This window comes from Podarcis cretensis (assembly GCF_951804945.1).
Source record: "Podarcis cretensis genome assembly, chromosome: 4".
NCBI lineage: Eukaryota > Metazoa > Chordata > Lepidosauria > Squamata > Lacertidae > Podarcis > Podarcis cretensis.
Window position 1 is genome coordinate 2,565,514 of NC_137173.1, and position 19,257 is coordinate 2,584,770.

At 44.1% G+C, this 19,257-nt stretch overlaps 1 protein-coding gene across 7 annotated transcripts in view; it reads right to left on the bottom strand.

Moving 5' to 3' along the window:
• Positions 1-79: 79 nt before the first annotated feature.
• The window catches only part of LOC307214695 (uncharacterized protein), a 39,829-nt gene continuing 20,651 nt past the window's right edge, over positions 80-19,257 (bottom strand). For 3 of the 7 annotated variants that reach the window (XM_079973579.1, XM_079973580.1, XM_079973578.1), the window contains 3 exons: positions 12,926-13,008; positions 12,681-12,807; positions 80-2,751 (listed from right to left, as the gene is read on the bottom strand). In XM_079973579.1, coding sequence (XP_079829705.1) covers positions 911-2,751; positions 12,681-12,807; positions 12,926-13,008 — 2,051 coding nt within the window. In that variant the 3' untranslated portion in view covers positions 80-910. Of the gene's footprint in view, positions 2,752-3,555; positions 3,878-5,298; positions 5,381-5,575; positions 5,695-12,680; positions 12,808-12,925; positions 13,009-19,257 lie in introns of those variants that run through there. The other 4 variants (XM_079973584.1, XM_079973583.1, XM_079973581.1 and 1 more) reach the window with 3 other exon arrangements.

Genomic DNA, 19,257 nt, shown 5'->3' on the forward strand with positions numbered 1-19,257 from the left:
GCTGTCCCAGAAACTCCAGCGGGTGCTGAATGCTGCAGCGAGGCTCCTCACAGGGTCTCTGCCATGGGAGCACATTCACCCAGTGCTTTTCCAGCTGCACTGGCTCCCGGTGGAGTACAGGGTCAGATTTAAGGTGCTGCTTTTGACCTTCAAAGCCCTTCACGGCCTAGGACCCTCGTACCTACGGGACCGCCTCTCCCGGTATGCCCCACGGAGAGCCTCAAGGTCCATAAATAGCAGCACCCTAGTGGTCCTGGGCCCTAAGGAAGTTAGATTGGCTTCAACCAGAGCCAGGGCCTTTTCAACTCTGGCTCCAGTCTGGTGGAACGCTCTGCCTCATGAGACCAGGGCCCTGCAGGATCTGATTTCTTTCCGCAGGGCCTGTAAGACAGAGTTGTTCTGCCTGGCCTTTGGCTTGGAGCCAATTTGATTCCCTCCCTCCCTCTCTTTCTTTTTTCCTTTCCTTCTCCTCCTGCGATGAGGCTGCATTTTAATATTTTAATGTTTCAATATTTCAATGTTGCATTTTAATTTTGTTTTTAAGTTGCAATCATTCATCTTGTTTTTATTATTGCTTGTAAGCCGCTCTGAGCCCGGCCTTGGCTGGGGAGGGCGGGGTATAAATAATAAAATTATTATTATTTATTATTAAAAGTCCAGGGAACATTAGATGCTTCTAATTTTTCCGATGAAGTGTTTTATTCAGTCTCAGCTGCAATCATGTGTGCTGAACACACAGAAACACATACAGATAATGAAATTATTGGGAGTTACAGTCTCCAAATAAAACTCAACACATGCAAGCAGATTGATGGAATAGTACACATGATTTCCCCATCTCCTTTTTTTAAAAAAACATTATTTTTCTTTATCTTCATGGTACAGAAGATAAATATTCAGAAAGCAATAGTTACAACAGTAAACAAAAAGTAACTTGTCCTGATGGAATTTCCCCTGTATGAATTCTGTGATGGGAAGTGAGATGGGAGCTCTGACTGAAGCTCTTTCCACATTCCACACACTGATAGGGTTTCTCCCCTGTATGAATTCTATGATGGGAAGTGAGATTGGCGCTCTGACTGAGGCTCTTTCCACATTCCACACACTGATAGGGTTTCTCCCCTGTATGAATTACTTGATGGGAAGTGAGACTGTGGCTGTGACTGAAGCTCTTTCCACATTCAAAGCATTGATATGGTTTCTCCCCTGTATGAACTCTTTGATGGGAAGTGAGAGAGGAGCTATTCATGAAGCTCTTTCCACATTCCACACACTGATAGGGTTTCTCCCCTGTGTGAATTCTTTGATGGGAAGTGAGAGAGGAGCTATTCATGAAGCTCTTTCCACATTCCACACACTGATAGGGTTTCTCCCCTGTATGAATTCTTTGATGGGAAGTGAGACTGCAGCTCTGACTGAAGCTCTTTCCACATTCCACACACTGATAGGGTTTCTCCCGTGTATGAATTCTTTGATGGGAAGTGAGATTGGAGTTATTATTGAAGCTCTTTCCACATTCCACACACTGATAGGGTTTCTCCCCTGTGTGAATTCTCTGATGCATAGTGAGATTGGAGCTCTGACTGAAGCTCTTTTCACATTCCACGCACTGATAGGGTTTCTCCCCTATATGAATTCTTTGATGGGAAGTGAGAGAGGAGCTCTTCCTGAAGCTCTTTCCACATTCCAAGCACTGATAGGGTTTCTCCCCTGTATGAATTCTTTGATGGGAAGTGAGATCGGTGCTCCTACAGAAGCTTTTTCCACATTCCACACACTGAAATGGTTTCTCTCCTGTATGAATTCTTTGATGAGAAGAGAGATGAGATCTCTTACTGAAGCTCTTTCCACATTCCACACACTGATAGGGTTTCTCCCCTGTATGAAATCTTTGATGGGCAGTGAGATGTGAGCTCTTTCTGAAGCTCTTTCCACATTCCACACACTGATAAGATTTCTCTCCTGTATGAATTCTTTGATGGGTAGTGAGCTGGTGGGTCTTACGGAAGCTCTTTCCACATTCCACGCACTGATAGGGTTTCTCCCCGGTATGAATTCTCTGATGGGAAGTGAGAGAGGAGCTATCAGTGAAGCTCTTTCCACATTCCACACACTGATAGGGTTTCTCTCCTGTATGAATTCTTTGATGGGAAGTAAGATTGGCACTCTGACTGAAGCTCTTTCCACATTCCACACACTGATAGGGTTTCTCCCCTGTATGAAATCTTTGATGGGCAGTGAGATGTGAGCTCTTTCTGAAGCTCTTTCCACATTCCACACACTGATAAGGTTTCTCTCCTGTATGAATTCTTTGATGGGAAGTGAGCTGGTGGGTCTTACGGAAGCTCTTTCCACATTCCACGCACTGATAGGGTTTCTCCCCGGTATGAATTCTCTGATGGGAAGTGAGAGAGGAGCTATCAGTGAAGCTCTTTCCACATTCCACACACTGATAGGGTTTCTCTCCTGTATGAATTCTTTGATGGGAAGTAAGATGGGCGCTCTGACTGAAGCTCTTTCCACATTCCACACACTGATAGGGTTTCTCCCCTGTATGAATTCTCTGATGGGAACTCAGAGAGGAGCTTGTACTGAAGCTCTTTTCACATTCCAAGCACTGATATGGTTTCTTCCTAATGGCATTTCTTTGATGGGAAGTAGAATGGGAACTTTTTCCACATTCAAGATATTGATACGGCTTCTCCATTTTGTCATGGTCACCCTTGTTCTTGATTTCCAGTCGCTCGCCATCTGCAATGAAGAGAAATGGATTAGAGTCTCAGGGAGAAATTAATGAGGAATAGTTGTTAACATTGGTAATAGAGGCATAAGGCAAGTGGTTTAGATGGATGGTTTTACTAAGGGGTTGGGTGCATTTATTCACGGGGTTCAACTGACATCCTTAGGGGAACCTGTGATATATAATTATATATATATATATTATTTTTATTAATTTCACATATTAGTTGCACATATTTTCCAACATTACAGCTCCAATACCACATAATAAATCTTTGGCTTTGACATCCTTAGACTTCCTTCAACCCCTTCTAATGGTTTTCTAAATTTCTTTCTGTTTTGCATTTTTGTTACTCTTCTTTTTTATATATACATACTATTTTTACTATTCTTTTATTATTGTGCATAAAAAGGAATACAAAAACACACAAAGAAAAATACATAAACACAGAACAATCTGCCATTTCCAGATTTGTCAGTCTTCTATTTTGTCAACCAAAAGCTTATAGAAGGAAAAACAAAAATAGAAAGCCTACTTTAGACAGAAGCTCCTTCAACTTCCCTAATGACTCTGAAGTTTGCAGTCAAAAGGGTCTGGGGAGTTCAGACCAGAACGATACTTGTTTAAGAATCTGCAACCAGAGGAAGAACATCCACAGAAAAAACAGTAATTTACTGTTCAAGGTTAATGGTGGGAATATTAAAATCCCAGGTGTTATAAGGGGCACTGTTGAATTCTGTGAAAATATATGAGGTTCATCATAGAGAGCTGTTTTGAATTTAAAAACAGATATTATGATCCCACATGGGCCTTACCAAGATAGGCCATGATCCCACGATTCTCCTCCATGACGTCCTTATGCAGCGCTCTCTGGTCAGGATCCAGCAACTCCCACTCTTTGTCGGTGAAACAAACAGCAACATCTTCAAAGCACACTGGACCCTAAAAGAAAAAGGGAAATGTTCTCCTATGAGACAACACTGTTGTTCACCACCACTCCTTGAGCTAGGACATTGTTCCACCCCTTGGCCTCTGTCCCCACAAGGCTGCTTCCCCTGACCTGATCCACAGCCGCTGCTTCCATTCTGTCCCCATTCAGAGATGGATGAAGAGGTCTAGCCAGTATCACTGTGTCACCTGCAAGAGGGAAAAAGGTAAGGGGGAGGTGCCTGCTTCTCTCACAGGTGAATCAGTGCATCTCAAACTACAGAGGGGCCTTTGAGACAGTCTGGCCTGCTGAGTGCATTTGGATGTTTGGGTGCATTTCAGATGTTAGTTGTGAAAAATATATCTCCCCACCTCTGGGATCTTGGTCCCACTATCTCCCCCAACAAAAGATGAAATGAACCCACAGATGAGTTTCAAAACCATGGTAGATTAGAAAAGCAATGATTCAAAAATATATAAAATAAACAGGGTTTTTAAAAATGTAATTTGGATTTTTAAAAATTTAAATCTGATTTTTAAAAATAAATTGCTTTTGGAGGAAAAATCTTTCTATTGATAGTTTTCTATTTAAGTAACATTATAGTTCAAAGGCTATTCATAAGGAAATAAGGATTTGTTTTTAATTATGTAGCATGAGCCTTTATATACAATGTCTAAATTTTTTGGTAAATGAATTCCATTAATCCACTCACAATGTCATGCAATTCCAGAGGTTTCTGTAAGAATATTTGGGGCAGTTTTTCTAACATGAAGATATTATCACAGATGTTTGTTTTTGCAGTTCTTAAAAGAGTGAATTTGTGTCCGCAAAGAAATCATGCCTTTTCTTCACAGGAAAATGCTATAAAATAAACATAAAGAGTTGAGGAGAAAACCTTAATCCCATTCTCCCTTTGCAAATTTATATACACAGAATCAACCCTTTACTCTTAAATGCTAAATTCCAAGAAGATCAATGAATAGATGGTTTGGAGTAGAATAGATCTGCTGAAGTAGCTAAGTGTGAAGCAGTAAAAATGAAAGTGCAACCTTGGGACCAGAATACTCCCCAAATCTTGGGACCTTTGGGTGGTAACCGGGATCTGTAAGTTCATGGTGAGACCTTGAAGTGCTTGCCGGTCAACTAATAAGAGTTCACGGGTTCCAGGCCCTTCTTCCCAGGGCTCAACTGGCACTGTCCAAACAATAAAATCTCTAACTACTGTACGCCAGTTAAGAAACATGGATACATATGCTGTAATGTTATTGTTTTAGTTAAATAAAATATTTAAATTGTTATTAAGGAAATGATTATTTATTTATTTTTCTCCTTCCAATAAAGTACAGCAGAAAAGTTGTCCAAATATAAACAGCTATCTTAGAGATCCTGACAATAATTCAATAATTATCTATGTATTTCTAACCAAATCAGTAATCTTTGATAAAACTGTAAAAACCACTCCGAAAATTTATTATTCTAAAAATGAAACCTTCATCTGGTTGTAAATATTAAGATTATACCAGCAAGAATGAGGTTTTCTGTAAAAACAAATGATTTGATTCAAATCCATCCTGTTCAAAGCCAAAGGAATATGACCAAATGGAGAGAGAAAACCCACCTTCCTCCTTACCCAGTGGCCTCTCTCTGGTGTCCAACGGAGGCCTCTCTGCCTCACAGGAATCCAGGTCCATTTCTGCAAAGAGATCCTTTCCCTGAAAAAGAAACAAGGATTCAAAACAGAGAATGGGGAGAAATACTAGAAAGAGAATGACAAAGACTTGAAGGGTGTGAGATCTCATTCCATGGATGCCTTGCAGAAAAAGCATGGGCCATCAGCAGACCATTATGGGATGTTTTCTGTCCTGTTTGGAGCCCCTTGGGAGTATCCAGAGGAAAGTCTCTCTCACCTGCTCTCTCTCCTCTGCCTGACTCAGGAGGAAACCTTCGGCCAGGGCCACTGCCTGGGAACTGGTCTCCGCTCCGCATTCCCTCACCCAGCTCTCCATCTCCGGGGGAAGGACAGCCAGGAACTGCTCCAAGATCACCAGGTCCAGCATCTCAGCTTTCGTGTGCCTTTCTGGCTTCAGCCACTGACGGTCAAAGTGGTAGAGTCGGCTGCAAACCTCTCGGGGTCCTTTGGCCTCCTGGCAGCAGAACTGCCTCAACTGCTGGCTCTGCACCTCTGAGCGGAGGGTGTCCTCCTCACCCAGGATCTTCTGCCCAGAGTTTTCCCAGAATCCCCCACTGCTCCCAGTTTGGTTGGCATGGCCTCTTCCTGATCCAGGGCCAGCTGAATCTCGCTCATCCATCTGTGCTCTCAGGAAGCCTCTGCGAGATCGGAAGGAACCCTTTGGTCTCCTGCCAAGTTCTGTCTGTCTTAAGGAGAGGCGCTAGAAATCCTACAAAGCAAATACAGTGTATAAAGTTGTATAAAGTTTACACACCCTCTTCTCTCTCTACTGAGCACCCAAGAATCCTGCAAAATCCCTTTGTTAATAAATACAGTATGGGGGAAAAACATTTTAGATTTCTTTTTAGCAGCAATGCCAAAATTGTTAGGAAACCAGACAATGAGGCAGAAGAGGCTACCAGCACCAACAATAGTGATATAAATCCTCACAGGAAAAATGTTAATCCACCAACTTTCTCAAAGTTGCAGTGAGAACATCCATGGCTGGAGATGTTCTCTGATGTTTCGGTATGCCCTGACTGCCAAGAATTTGCCTGGGCCGAGGACACAGGTTTTGTGAAAGGCAGAGCAGCATAAAGGAATGAAACAGGGAGTATATATTTATATTCTGCTTTTGAAATTTTGTACAGGTGTTAAATGTGCCATTTTTGTGATCTGGAAGGAAGTGGGTGAAATCTAAGAGGAGTCAGTCAGTGAATAAAATTCTCAGGCTCCTTTAAGACCAGATGCGCTGAGTCCATGTTCTCTGCTTATGGTGATGTTTTATTCTCTGGGCTTGGTCTGACTTACATGTGAAACCCATTTCCGGATTGTTTTATTCAGTGCTGTGATGTGTTGCAAAATCCAGGACTGTCCCTGTGAAATAGGGACACTTGGGGGGTCTGCATCACAGACCCCATTCCTTCCCCACAGGAGAAAGGGAATGTAGTCTACAAGTAACTACGGAGAAGAAGAACTGAGCGAAATAACAGAAGCATTGCCTAGCAATGCGAAAGTTGACAAGAAAGCCATCATGGAGGAATTTCGGAGTTTTAAAGACAAGCTGGGCAAGGTCTCCAAGCAGCGTCTGCAGCTTCTGGCTCATATCTTAATCTATGCAGAGTTCTGAACTTCTTGCAGCTTCTCCCACTTCTTGAGGCTTCTCCCACAACCCCCTGAGGGCCAAGTGGGCAGGGCCAAAGACATCTCCTTTGGAATTTAGGTCAGCAATTTATTATGGTTATTCTATCAGATAGCTTCACACACACACACAGCCATTGATGCCAAGGTCCCTGGAGGCTCAGGGAGTAGCAGTGCCCATTTCCGGCTGCTTTGCCAGCAACAATCCCTTTGGGACAGAGAGGATGTGGTCCTGGGATGCCCTGCTCTGGGTGCGAGGGGATTGCTGCAGTGGCCTCCTTGGGGAGCTGCCCTGGGAGACACTGGGAAACTGGTCCCCAATGCAGCAGCCAGACTCTGGCCTGGGATCCCTCTCTTTATCCCTGGCCTTTCTCTCCCACCTTTTTTTTTGGGGGGGGGGCTAGTCCACCTCCTCGTCCAGCTTTGGGAAACCATTTGCAGATGTTTCCTCTGTTGCGCAATGAGGCTGAGCGATGTCACAGAGAGTTAAGGGACTTCTTTGTTTAAAGAAGGGAGATCTTTTCTGAAAGGGGATGGGCGGAGGGCCAAATGAGTTTGGGATCCTCTGATCTGCAGGAAGGAGAGCGTGGCAGGCCTGGCCCCTCCCTGGCAGGACCCTCTCCTCCCCCCTGACTTGGGGTCCCCCCCCCGCAGGAGCAGATCAGGCCCCCCAGGCCCCCTCCCCTGCTGCAGCCCTGGGACCCCCACCAGATCCCAGAGAGAGAGAGGGGAGACTCACCAGATCCCAGGAGGGGAGAGCGAGGCAGCCCTTGCAGGAGAGACACAAAGTAACACTGGGGAGGGAGGGGCCTTGGCTCTGGAGGACCTGGCCCCCCCCCTTGCCTCTCTAGGAAGGCAGCTCACTTCCCTTTAACCCTTGCAATGCCGAGTCCACCCAGCTCAGCCTCTCTCGCTTTTCAGAACCTCAGATTCTTATTATTTCTAATGGATTTAGGGGGAGATCTGCCCCCCCCGGCTCCGCCAGTGCCCAGATATCCCTTTGTGGGGTGAGGCTCTTGGCTGGACTCTGAGCATCTCCCTCCCTTGGCCGGAAAGTGGAGGAGCAGCTTGCAGGGAAAAGGACCAATTCTGCAGCTCCAGCTCCAGAGACATAGCAAGGTCAGGTGGTTCCCGGTTTCTCACACACCCCACACACACATACAGACCTTTTTCCATCAGTAAAAGAAGTTACACAGAACTATTTAGAATATTTAGAAATAATTACAAATGAACCGTTTGCTGAGAATCAGATTAAAATCCATGTCCACATTCTAAATATCCGGATGGGCTTGCCTAAACAAACATTTATTTATTTTTGCAGGCACCAAAAAGAAAAGAGGGATAAAAAAGAAGTGCAGGCAGGGAGTTCCAAAGTCTACCTGTGTCGCCACACTAAAACTTTGATTTCTCACAAATTTAGGTGTTTTATGTGGAACCGGTAACTGTGCCAGTTTTCTCAAAGCAGTTGAGTTGGGAATACATGGGGGAAGGCAATCTGATCAGAAGCTGTTAAGAGCTTTGTAGTCCACCATAAGATGAGTGGGACCAGGACAATGGCCCGCCTAGCCCGAGAAACGTGGCTTTAGGGAATTTTTTGTAAACCAACCTTTTTTTGTTAAGTACCTTTCATCGTCCTCAAGCACCAGCACCAATCAGAAAGAAGCCGTTCCAAAGCAGTGTTGTGGTGCAGAGACAGACAGACAAGTCTTTGGAAGCAGCCAGATTTTTATGTGCCAAACAAAAGCACCATGCATTGCCCTAAAAGTGATCCATGCGACGGTCATCTCCAGGCTTGACTACCGTAATTCGCTCTACGCGGGGCTGCCCTTGAAGCTGTCCCAGAAACTCCAGCGGGTGCTGAATGCTGCAGCGAGGCTCCTCACGGGGTCTCTGCCATGGGAGCATATTCACCCAGTGCTTTTCCAGCTGCACTGGCTCCCGGTGGAGTACAGGGTCAGATTTAAGGTGCTGGTTTTGACCTTCAAAGCCCTTCACGGCCTAGGACCCTCGTACCTATGAGACCGCCTCTCCTGGTATGCCCCACGGAGAGCCTCAAGGTCCATAAATAGCAACACCCTTGTGCTACCGGGCCCTAAGGAAGTTAGATTGGCTTCAACCAGAGCCAGGGCCTTTTCAACTCTGGCTCCAGTCTGGTGGAACGCTCTGCCTCATGAGACCAGGGCCCTGCAGGATCTGATTTCTTTCCGCAGGGCCTATAAGACAGAGTTGTTCCGCCTGTCCTTTGGCTTGGAGCCAATTTGATTCCCTCCCTCTCTTTCTTTTTTCCTTTCCTTCTCCTCCTCCGATGAGGCTACATTTTAATATTTTAATGTTTCAATATTTCAATGTTGTATTTTAATTTTGTTTTTAAGTTGCAATCATTCATCTTGTTTTTATTATTGCTTGTAAGCCGCTCTGAGCCCGGCCTTGGCTGGGGAGGGCAGGGTATCAATAATAAAATTATTATTATTTATTATTTATTATTAAAACTCCAGGGAACATTAGATGCTTCTAATTTTTCCGATGAAGTGTTTTATTCAGTCTCACCTGCAATCATGTGTGCTGAACACACAGAAACACATACAGATAATGAAATTACTGGGAGTTACAGTCTCCAAATAAAACTCAACACATGCAAGCAGATTGATGGAAGAGGACACATGATTTCCCCATCTCCTTTTTAAAAAACATTATTTTTCTTTATCTTCATGGTACAGAAGATAAATATTCAGAAAGCAATAGTTACAACAGTAAACAAAAAGTAACTTGTCCTGATGGAATTTCAGACTTTCAGCATGTCATTTGTTAAAGTTTCATTTCATTATTCTAAAACAGGCATCCCCAAACTCAGCCCTCCAGATGTTTTGGGACTACAATTCCCAGCATCCCAGACCACGGGTCCCGTTAGCTAGGGATGATGGGAGCTGTAGTCCCAAAACATCTGGGGGACTGAGTTTGGGGATGCCTGTTCTAAAAGACCACGATACATTTTTCCGTGAGTGTTGGGTGGATTCCTGCAACAGTCTTAACAATTTATATATTTAATAAACATTTGCCACGTGTTATAAAAGAAAGATGGATTGTGTTCCCCCACCTTCTTGATTTCCCCGGGCAAACAAAATTTAAGATACTTAAATTGTAGTGCCCAGAATTGAACACAATATTCTAGGTCGGGCCTGACCAAGGCAGAATAAATTGGTGCTATTCCTGCCCTTGAACTGATTCTGCCTTCTGCCACACTGCAAATGTGATAAGCATCTCCTCAGTTCCTTCATCCAAGTCATTTATAAAGACGTTGAACAACAATGGGCCCAGGACAGAACCCTGCAGCACCCCTCTTGTCACTTTTCCCCAGGATGAGGAGGAACCATGGAGGAGGATAATTTGGGTTTGGTCAGTCAAATCCACCTAACAGTTACCTCATTCAGCCTCATTTTACCAGCTTCCTCACATAAATGTCGCAGAGGACTTTGTCAAAAGCCCTACTGAAATTGAGATGCAGTATTTTCACAGCAGTCCCCTGATCAACAAAGTTTGTAACTGCATCCAAAAAAAGAAATGAAAAAGAGACATTTATCGGGCTTAACTTGTTTTTGAGAAAGCCCTGCGTTCAACCTGTCTGTTTATGTTGTGAAGCACCATGAAAATCCTCAGATGATAGGCTAATATTTTTTTTTAAATAATGATAATAAGAAGGATATTGTCAAGCTGGAACATGTGCAGATGAAGGCGATCAAGATGGTGTTATTATATTTATTTCATTTCTATAGCGCCCTATAGCAGGGGTGCCAACTTGAATAAAATATAGGAGGGGTTTAGTAAGCCCCGCCTCAGTTAAACAGTCAGAGGATGCGGTGCAAGCATGCCATTTGAATGGCTGTTCCTATGAACTGGGGGGGTGGCCCCCTCAAATATCTTTTTGGGGGGCAAAGACCCCTCAGACTCTAAGAGCTGGCTCCCATTCCCTACACTCACAGGTCACAGGACGGTTACAACATAAAATCACACAATGAAAACACAAAACACACAGCCCAAAACCTGTAACCCCCACTTCCCCACCACATTTTAAAAGGGCATTAGAAGTCATTCAGCCAAAGGCCTGTTTAAAGTGGTGTGTTTTTCTCTAGCGCTGAAAGTTGTATAATGAAGGGTTTTCCACTCTTCGTATGAATTTTTTGATGGAAAGTGAGATTGGAGCTCTTCCTGAAGTTCTTTCCACATTCCAAGCATTGATAGGGTTTCTCCCCTGTATGAATTCTTTGATGGGAAATGAGATTGGAGCTCGTACTGAAGCTCTTTCCACATTCCACGCACTGATATTGTTTCACCCCTATATGAATTCTTTGATGGGAAGTGAGACTGTGGCTGTGACAGAAGCTCTTTCCACATTCCACACACTGATAGGGTTTCTCCCCTGTATGAATTCTCTGATGGGAAGTGAGAGAGGAGCTCTTCATGAAGCTCTTTCCACATTCCACACACTGATAGGGTTTCTCCCCTGTATGAATTCTCCGATGAGAAGTGAGACCGGCGCTCTGACTGAAGCTCTTTCCACATTCCACACACTGATAGGGTTTCTCCCCTGTATGAATTCTCTGATGGGAAGTGAGATCGGAGCTCTGACTAAAGCTCTTTCCACATTCCACACACTGATAGGGTTTCTCCCCTGTATGAATTCTTTGATGGGAAGTGATACTGGAGCTCTTCCTGAAGCTCTTTCCACATTCCCCACACTGATAGGGTTTCTCCCCTGTATGAATTCTCTGATGGTAAGTGAGAGAGGAGCTCTGATTGAAGCTCTTTCCACATTCCACACAATGATAAGGTTTCTCCCCTGTATGAATTCTCTGATGGGAATTGAGATGGTGGCTGCGACTGAAGCTCTTTCCACATTCCACACACTGATAGGGTTTCTCCCCTGTATGAATTCTCTGATGTAAAGTGAGAGAGGAGCTCTTCATGAAGCTCTTTCCACATTCCACACACGGATATGGTTTCTTCCCAATGGGATTTCTTTGATGGGAAGTGGAATAGGAAGTTTTTCCACTTTCAAGATATTTATTCAGCTTCTCCATTGTGGGAATTTTGTCATGGTCACCCATGTTCTTAATTTCCAGTCCATCACTATCTGCAATGAAGAGTAATGGATTAGAGACTCAGGGAGAAATTAAGGAAGAATACTTGTTAACTCTGGTAATAGAGGAATAACACAAGTGGGTTAGATGGGTGGTTTTCTGAAGGGTTGGGTGCATTAATTAACGGGGATCAACCGACATCCTTAGGGGAACCTGTGATTCGACAAGCCTGGCTCTTCTCTTGAATGGATTTTGTTGGCCTCCATCATGGCATCCCTCCATTTCCAATGTCAGTCTTCTCTTTGGACAACCAGAGACTGACGGGAGGAAAAAAAAAACAGAAAACCTGACAGAAGCTACTTCAACTTCCCTAACAACTCTGACATTTATACTTAAAAGGGTCTGGGGAGTTCAGACCAGGCTGATCCTTCTTTAATAAGCTGCAACTGGAAGAAGAACATTCACAGGAAAAACAGTAATTTACTGTTCAAGGTTTTTTTGGGGGGGGGGATTGTGATAACTGGTGTTGTAGGCCGCGCTGCTGAGTTCTGTGAAAATATATGAGGTTCGTCGCATATGGAATTTTGAATTTAAAAACAGATATCATGATCCCACAGGGAGCCTTACTGAGAGAGGCCACGATCCCACGATTCTCCTCCATGACGTCCTTATGCAGAGCTCTCTGGTCAGGATCCAGCAACGCCCACTCCTCATCCGTGAAACAAACAGCAACATCTTCAAAGCACACTGGACCCTAAAATAAGAAGGGAAATGTCCTCCTCTGAGACAACACTGTTGTTCACCACCACTCCTTGAGCTAGGACATTCTTCCACCCCTTGACCTCTGTTCCCACAAGGCAGGTTCCCCTGACCTGATCTGGTTCCACAGCCGCTGCTTCCATTCTTTCCCCATTCAGAGATGGATGAAGAGGTCTAGCCAGTATCACTGTGTCACCTGCAAGAGGAAAAAGGTAAGGGGGAGGCCCAGAGAGCCTGCTTCTCTCACCTAGAAAGGAATGCTGTGATCACCAATAGTCAGCATGGATTTCTGAAAAATAAGTCATGTCAGACTAACCTGATCTCGTTTTTTTACAGAATTACAAGCCTGGTAGATGAAGGGAACGCAGTGGATGTAGCCTACCTTGATTTCAGCAAGGCATTCGACAAGGCATTCTTCTTCTAAAGAAGCTGGTAAAATGCGGACTTGACTATGCTACCACTCAGTGGATTTGTAACTGGCTGACTGACCGAACCCAAAGGGTGCTCATCAATGGTTCCTCTTCATCCTGGAGAAGAGTGACTAGTGGGGTGCCACAGGGTTCTGTCTTGGGCCCGGTCTTATTCAACATCTTTATCAACAACTTGGATGATGGACTCAAGGGCATCCTGATCACATTTGCAGATGACACCAAACTGGGAGGGGTGCCTAACACCCCAGAGGACAGGATCACACTTCAAAACGACCTTGACAGATTAGAGAACTGGGCCAAAACAAACAAGATGAGTTTTAACAGGGAGAAATGTAAAGTATTGCACTTGGGCAAAAAAAATGAGAGGCACAAATACAAGATGGGTGACACCTGGCTTGAGAGCAGTACATGTGAAAAGGATCTAGGAGTCTTGGTTGACCACAAACTTGACATGAGCCAACAGTGTGACGCGGCAGCTAAAAAAGCCAATGCAATTCTGGGCTGCATCAATAGGAGTATAGCATCTAGATCAAGGGAAGTAATAGTGCCACTGTATTCTGCTCTGGTCAGACCTCACCTGGAGTACTGTGTCCAGTTCTGGGCACCACAGTTCAAGAAGGACACTGACAAACTGGAACGTGTCCAGAGGAGGGCAACCAAAATGGTCAAAGGTCTGGAAACGTTGCCTTATGAGGAACGGCTAAGGGAGCTGGGCATGTTTAGCCTGGAGAAGAGGAGGTTAAGGGGTGATATGATAGCCATGTTCAAATATATAAAAGGATGTCACATAAAGGAGGGAGAAAGGTTGTTTTCTGCTGCTGCAGAGAAGCGGACACGAAGCAATGGATCCAAACTACAAGAAAGAAGATTCCACCTAAACATTAGGAAGAACTTCCTGACAGTAAGAGCTGCTCGACAGTGGAATTTGCTGCCCAGGAGTGTGGTGGAGTCTCCTTCTTTGGAGGTCTTTAACCAGAGGCAACCATATGTCAGGAGTGCTCTGATGGTGTTTCCTGCTTGGCAGGGGGTTGGACTCGATGGCCCTTGTGGTCTATTCCAACTCTATGATTCTATGATCCTATGAGGTGAATCAGTGAATGGTTTCTTTAAATGTAAAGGCTCATCATTGTTCCACTCGATGTGTATGTCTTTAAGGGGCCAGAGCAAGGGCCAGAGCAAGATAACGAGACCCAGCTTTACAGCTGTGAAACATAGCAGGTGCTGCTGAGTTGTACTGATTAAGGTGTGTCAGCATTTGGTTGTAGTATATAAGGAGCAGCACCTAGCTCTCCCATTACCCTGGGGGTTGGGTTGGTGGTTGGGTCTGGTTTGTTGTTAATGTATTTAGTGTAAATGGAGTTTTTGTTTTTTCGTAATTAAAACCTTAAGTTATTTTTGAGTCCCTTTCTTTTTAATGCATGATCTCCCCAGCAAGCTCTCTGCAGCGCTTTTGTTGTTTGTTGTTGTTTAGTCGTTTAGTCGTGTCCGACTTTTCGTGACCCCATGGACCAGAGCACGCCAGGCCCTCCTGTCTTCCACTGCCTCCCGCAGTTTGGTCAGACTCATGTTTGTAGCTTCGAAGACACTATCCAACCATCTCGTCCTCTGTCGTCCCCTTCTCCTTGTGCCCTCCATCTTTCCCAACATCAGGGTCTTTTCCAGGGAGTCTTCTCTTCTCATGAGGTGGCCAAAGTATTGGAGCCTCAGCTTCACGATCTCTCCTTCCAGTGAACACTCAGGGCTGATTTCCTTAAGAATGGATCGGTTTGTTCTTCTTGCAGTCCATGGGACTCTCAAGAGTCTCCTCCAGCACCATAATTCAAAGGAATCAATTCTTCGGCGATCTGCCTTCTTTATGGTCCAGCTCTCGCTTCCATACATCACTACTGGGAAAACCATAGCTTTTACTATACGGACCTTTGTTGGCAAGGTGATGTCTCTACTTTTTAAGATGCTGTCTAGGTTTGTCATTGCTTTCCTCCCAAGAAGCAGGCGTCTCTTAATTTCGTGGCTGCTGTCACCATCTGCAGTGATCATGGAGCCCAAGAAAGTAAAATCTCTCACTGCCTCCATTTCTTCTCCTTCTATTTGCCAGGAGGTGATGGGACCAGTGGCCATGATCTTCGTTTTTTTGATGTTGAGCTTCAGACCATATTTTGCGCTCTCCTCTTTCACCCTCAATAAAAGCTTCTTTAATTCCTCCTCACTTTCTGCCATCAAGGTTGTGTCATCTGCATATCTGAGGTTGTTGATATTTCTTCCGGCAATCTTAATTCCGGCTTCGGATTCATCCAGCCCAGCCTTTCGCATGATGAATTCTGCATATAAGTTAAATAAGCAGGGAGACAAAATGCAGCCTTGTCGTACTCCTTTCCCAATTTTGAACCAATCAGTTGTTCCATATCCAGTTCTAACTGTAGCTTCTTGTCCCACATAGAGATTTCTCAGGAGACAGATGAGGTGATCAGGCACTCCCATTTCTTTAAGAGCTTGCCATAGTTTGCTGTGGTCGACACAGTCAAAGGCTTTTGCATAGTCAATGAAGCAGAAGTAGATGTCTTTCTGGAACTCTCTAGCTTTCTCCATAATCCAGCGCATGTTTGCAATTTGGTCTCTGGTTCCTCTGCCTCTTCTAAATCCAGCTTGCACTTCTGGGAGTTCTTGGTCCACATACTGCTTGAGCCTTCCTTGTAGAATTTTAAGCATAACCTTGCTAGCGTGTGAAATGAGTGAAATTGTGCGGTAGTTGGAGCATTCTTTGGCACTGCCCTTCTGCAAATAGCCAACATCTTTGGTTATGCGCCCAGCTGCTGAGTGGATGACTGCATATTTTTGGACTCTGAGAAAGGTTTGAAAACTCCTTCTCCTGTTAGTGTAGTTTTTGTGGGTCTGGAAGATTTCCAGAATGGTTGACCGGGTTCCTGAAGCTGAGAAGGCTCTGGTCTTCCCACAGCTAACAGATGAGAACTATAGTTTATGGTCTTTTCGGGTGGAGGCGCTTTTGACCTCTAGGGAAGTATGGACCTATGTGACTGATGACCCTCCTGACCCTGTAACTAATGCTTGGTCGAAAGGAGATGCGAAAGCCAGGGCGATAATTAATTTGGCAGTCAGCGACCAGCAAGTAGTCTACATAAGGAATAAGAAAACTGCCAAAGAGATGTGGGACAGTCTTGCAGCAGTGCATGTTAGAAAAGAATCAGTGTCTGCATTGACGTTTTTCAAGCAGTTGTACCAGACTAAGTTGCAGCCTGGTGGTGATTTGGCAGCACACTTGAGACGTCTGGAGGCAATACGCAGCGAATTAATTCGAAGGGACATGGACATACCTGATATTCAGTATGTTTTTATCATTCTTTGTTCCCTTAATGAGGACTTTGATGGTATAGCTAGCCAGATATCTGCCGTCCCACCAGCACAATTAACTGTGGAAGGGGTGACGGCAAGATTAATGGGCGAGTTGGATAGAAGGGAGGCTTGTGCCATAAGCACTCCTATTTCCAGAAGTAATGAGGAACGCCATATGCAACCTTTTGGTGATGCGACTGCATTTAAAGCTGCCAAGCGTTGTTGGTTCTGCAATAAGCAAGGACATTTTGCAAAGGACTGCAGATCCAAAAGAAAGCAAAGTACTCCTAAGCCTGTTTCTGCTCGTCAGTCACGGTTGTCATCTCAGCAGCCAACATCGCACCGTAAAGACAGAAATGAGCCGCGAGCTTTTCATGCTCGGACTGCAGATCATAAAAGAATTAAAGGTGCCAAGTGGAATTCTTTTATTGTGGACTCAGGAGCTTCTCACCACGTTTGCAACAATCGAAGCTTGTTTATTTCTTTCGAAGAGGAAATTGGTAATGTACATTTAGCCAATTCACAAGTCTTGCAGTCACTTGGCAGAGGTACTGTTAAACTTGACTCTTTAAATATTACAATAGCGAACTGCATTTACTGCCCATCAGTGGACAATTTATTATCAGTAAGGTGTTTTGCTCGTCAAGGCATAAGTGTGCGTTTCTTAAATTCAATGTGTGAGTTTTTTGAGGGGAACAAACGTCTATTGTATGCCCGGGACTCTGATGGTTTATATAGACTGTATTTTCGCACCTACTCCCAATCGCCTATAAATTGCAAAGCAGCACAGTCAAGCCAGGGGTTGAGGAATGTAAGGCCTCATTCCGGGTGTGTCCACGAGGTGCACAGAATTCTGGGACACTTGAATTTTGCCGATGTAATTAGGACGAAGAATATTGTTAATGGCCTCAACTTAAAACCATGTAAATTCTTTATGCAATGTTTATCCTGTTGCAAGAATAAGATTAAGGTTGCACGCAAGGGTAGATGCTCAGATAGGAAAGTAACTGAGCCATTTGAGCGTGTACATTGTGACTTAGTTGGGCCACTCCCGCCATCATTAGGAGGTTCTAAGTACTGGCTCACTCTCATAGACCAGTATAGTAGATATTGTTGGACTTATGCAATAGCTGAGAAGTCCCAAGCATTTGAGAAGTACAAAGTTTTTTGCAACTGGGTAAAAACGCACTTTAACAAACCAATTAAGAACCTGTTTTCTGACCGGGGCGGGGAATTTGTTTCTGAGGATTTTGAGAAATTCCTGGAAGTGCAGGGGACTACTCATGAGTTATCTTGCCCCCGAAGTCCCTGGCAAAATGGGCTTGTTGAAGTTGTGCAGCGTGATCTGCAAGCAGGGGTCAAAACTTATCTGCACGATGCTAATCTGCCCAAAGACTTTTGGGCTGAAGCGCTTAATGCATTTTGTTATGTTAGAAATCGCAGTTATCATTCTGGTTTAGATGTCACCCCCTATGAGAAGCTGTTTAAAAAACGCCCTAATCTGAAATACCTACGCATTTGGGGTTCAGATGTAATTATGCATTACCCCGCTAAGCAGAAACTGGGTGAGCGTAGTGTTCAGGGAAAATTAATGGGCTACCAGCAGGGGGCGTACAGAATTTACATACCAGCAACTGGCAAATTTCATATTACCAGAAGCATGATACAAACTGTAAATTGGAATGGAGTTGCTGTTTTCCAAGATACTGACGGTATAGATAGTACTGAGGAAGAAGAGGAAGAAGCAGAAGCAGCAGGAAATGGTGCTTCTGACTTAATGGAAAAAGACAAAAAGCCTGTTGAATCTGATAATTTGTTTGATGATTTAAAGTCACAGGCACCCGAGGGGAGGTTAGATTCTCTTGATTTTTCTGACCGTGAGCTTAGCCTACAGGCACCTCTTCAGTCTGACAATGATGATTTACAACCTGAAACTAGTAGTTCACTTAGTCCCATTAAGTCTGAGGAGTCTGACTCTCCTTCCGGACTGAGACGTTCAGATAGAAAGAGGCAGAAGCCACAACGTTTTGCAGATGAACATTTTAATACTGTGTATGCCAATAAGGCGGTTTTTGAGCCAAAAAGCTACAGTGATGTTCAGAATTTACCTAAGCACCAAGCTGCAAATTGGTATAAAGCTATGAACTCTGAGATAGCTTCTTTAAAAGAGCATAACACTTGGTCTCTTGTACCACAAACCCCAGATATGAGACTTAGATTCAAAATGGGTTTATAGAGTTAAAATGAATGACAAAAATGAAGTTGTAAGGTACAAGGCAAGATTAGTTGCTAGGGGTTAGGGGTTTTCAACAAATTCCAGGCGAAGATTATGATTTGTGTTATTCGCCAAGTGTAAAATATGAAACAGTTAAACTTTTGTTAAAAGATGCATCACAACGTGGACATTCTGTTTATCACCTAGATATAAAAACTGCAGATTTGTTTGCAGATTTAAAAGAACAATTTTTTATGAGTGTTCCTGAGGGCATAGACGCCGCTGAAGGTTTGGTATGCAAATTAAATAAATCCCTTTATGGTCTGCACCAAAGTGGAAGGAATTGGCACCAAACTTTAGCAAAAGAATTGCTGGATATTGGTTTTTCACAAGGAAAGGCAGACAATTGTGTGTTTATAAAGGAAAGGGCAAACTCTGTAACAAAGATATG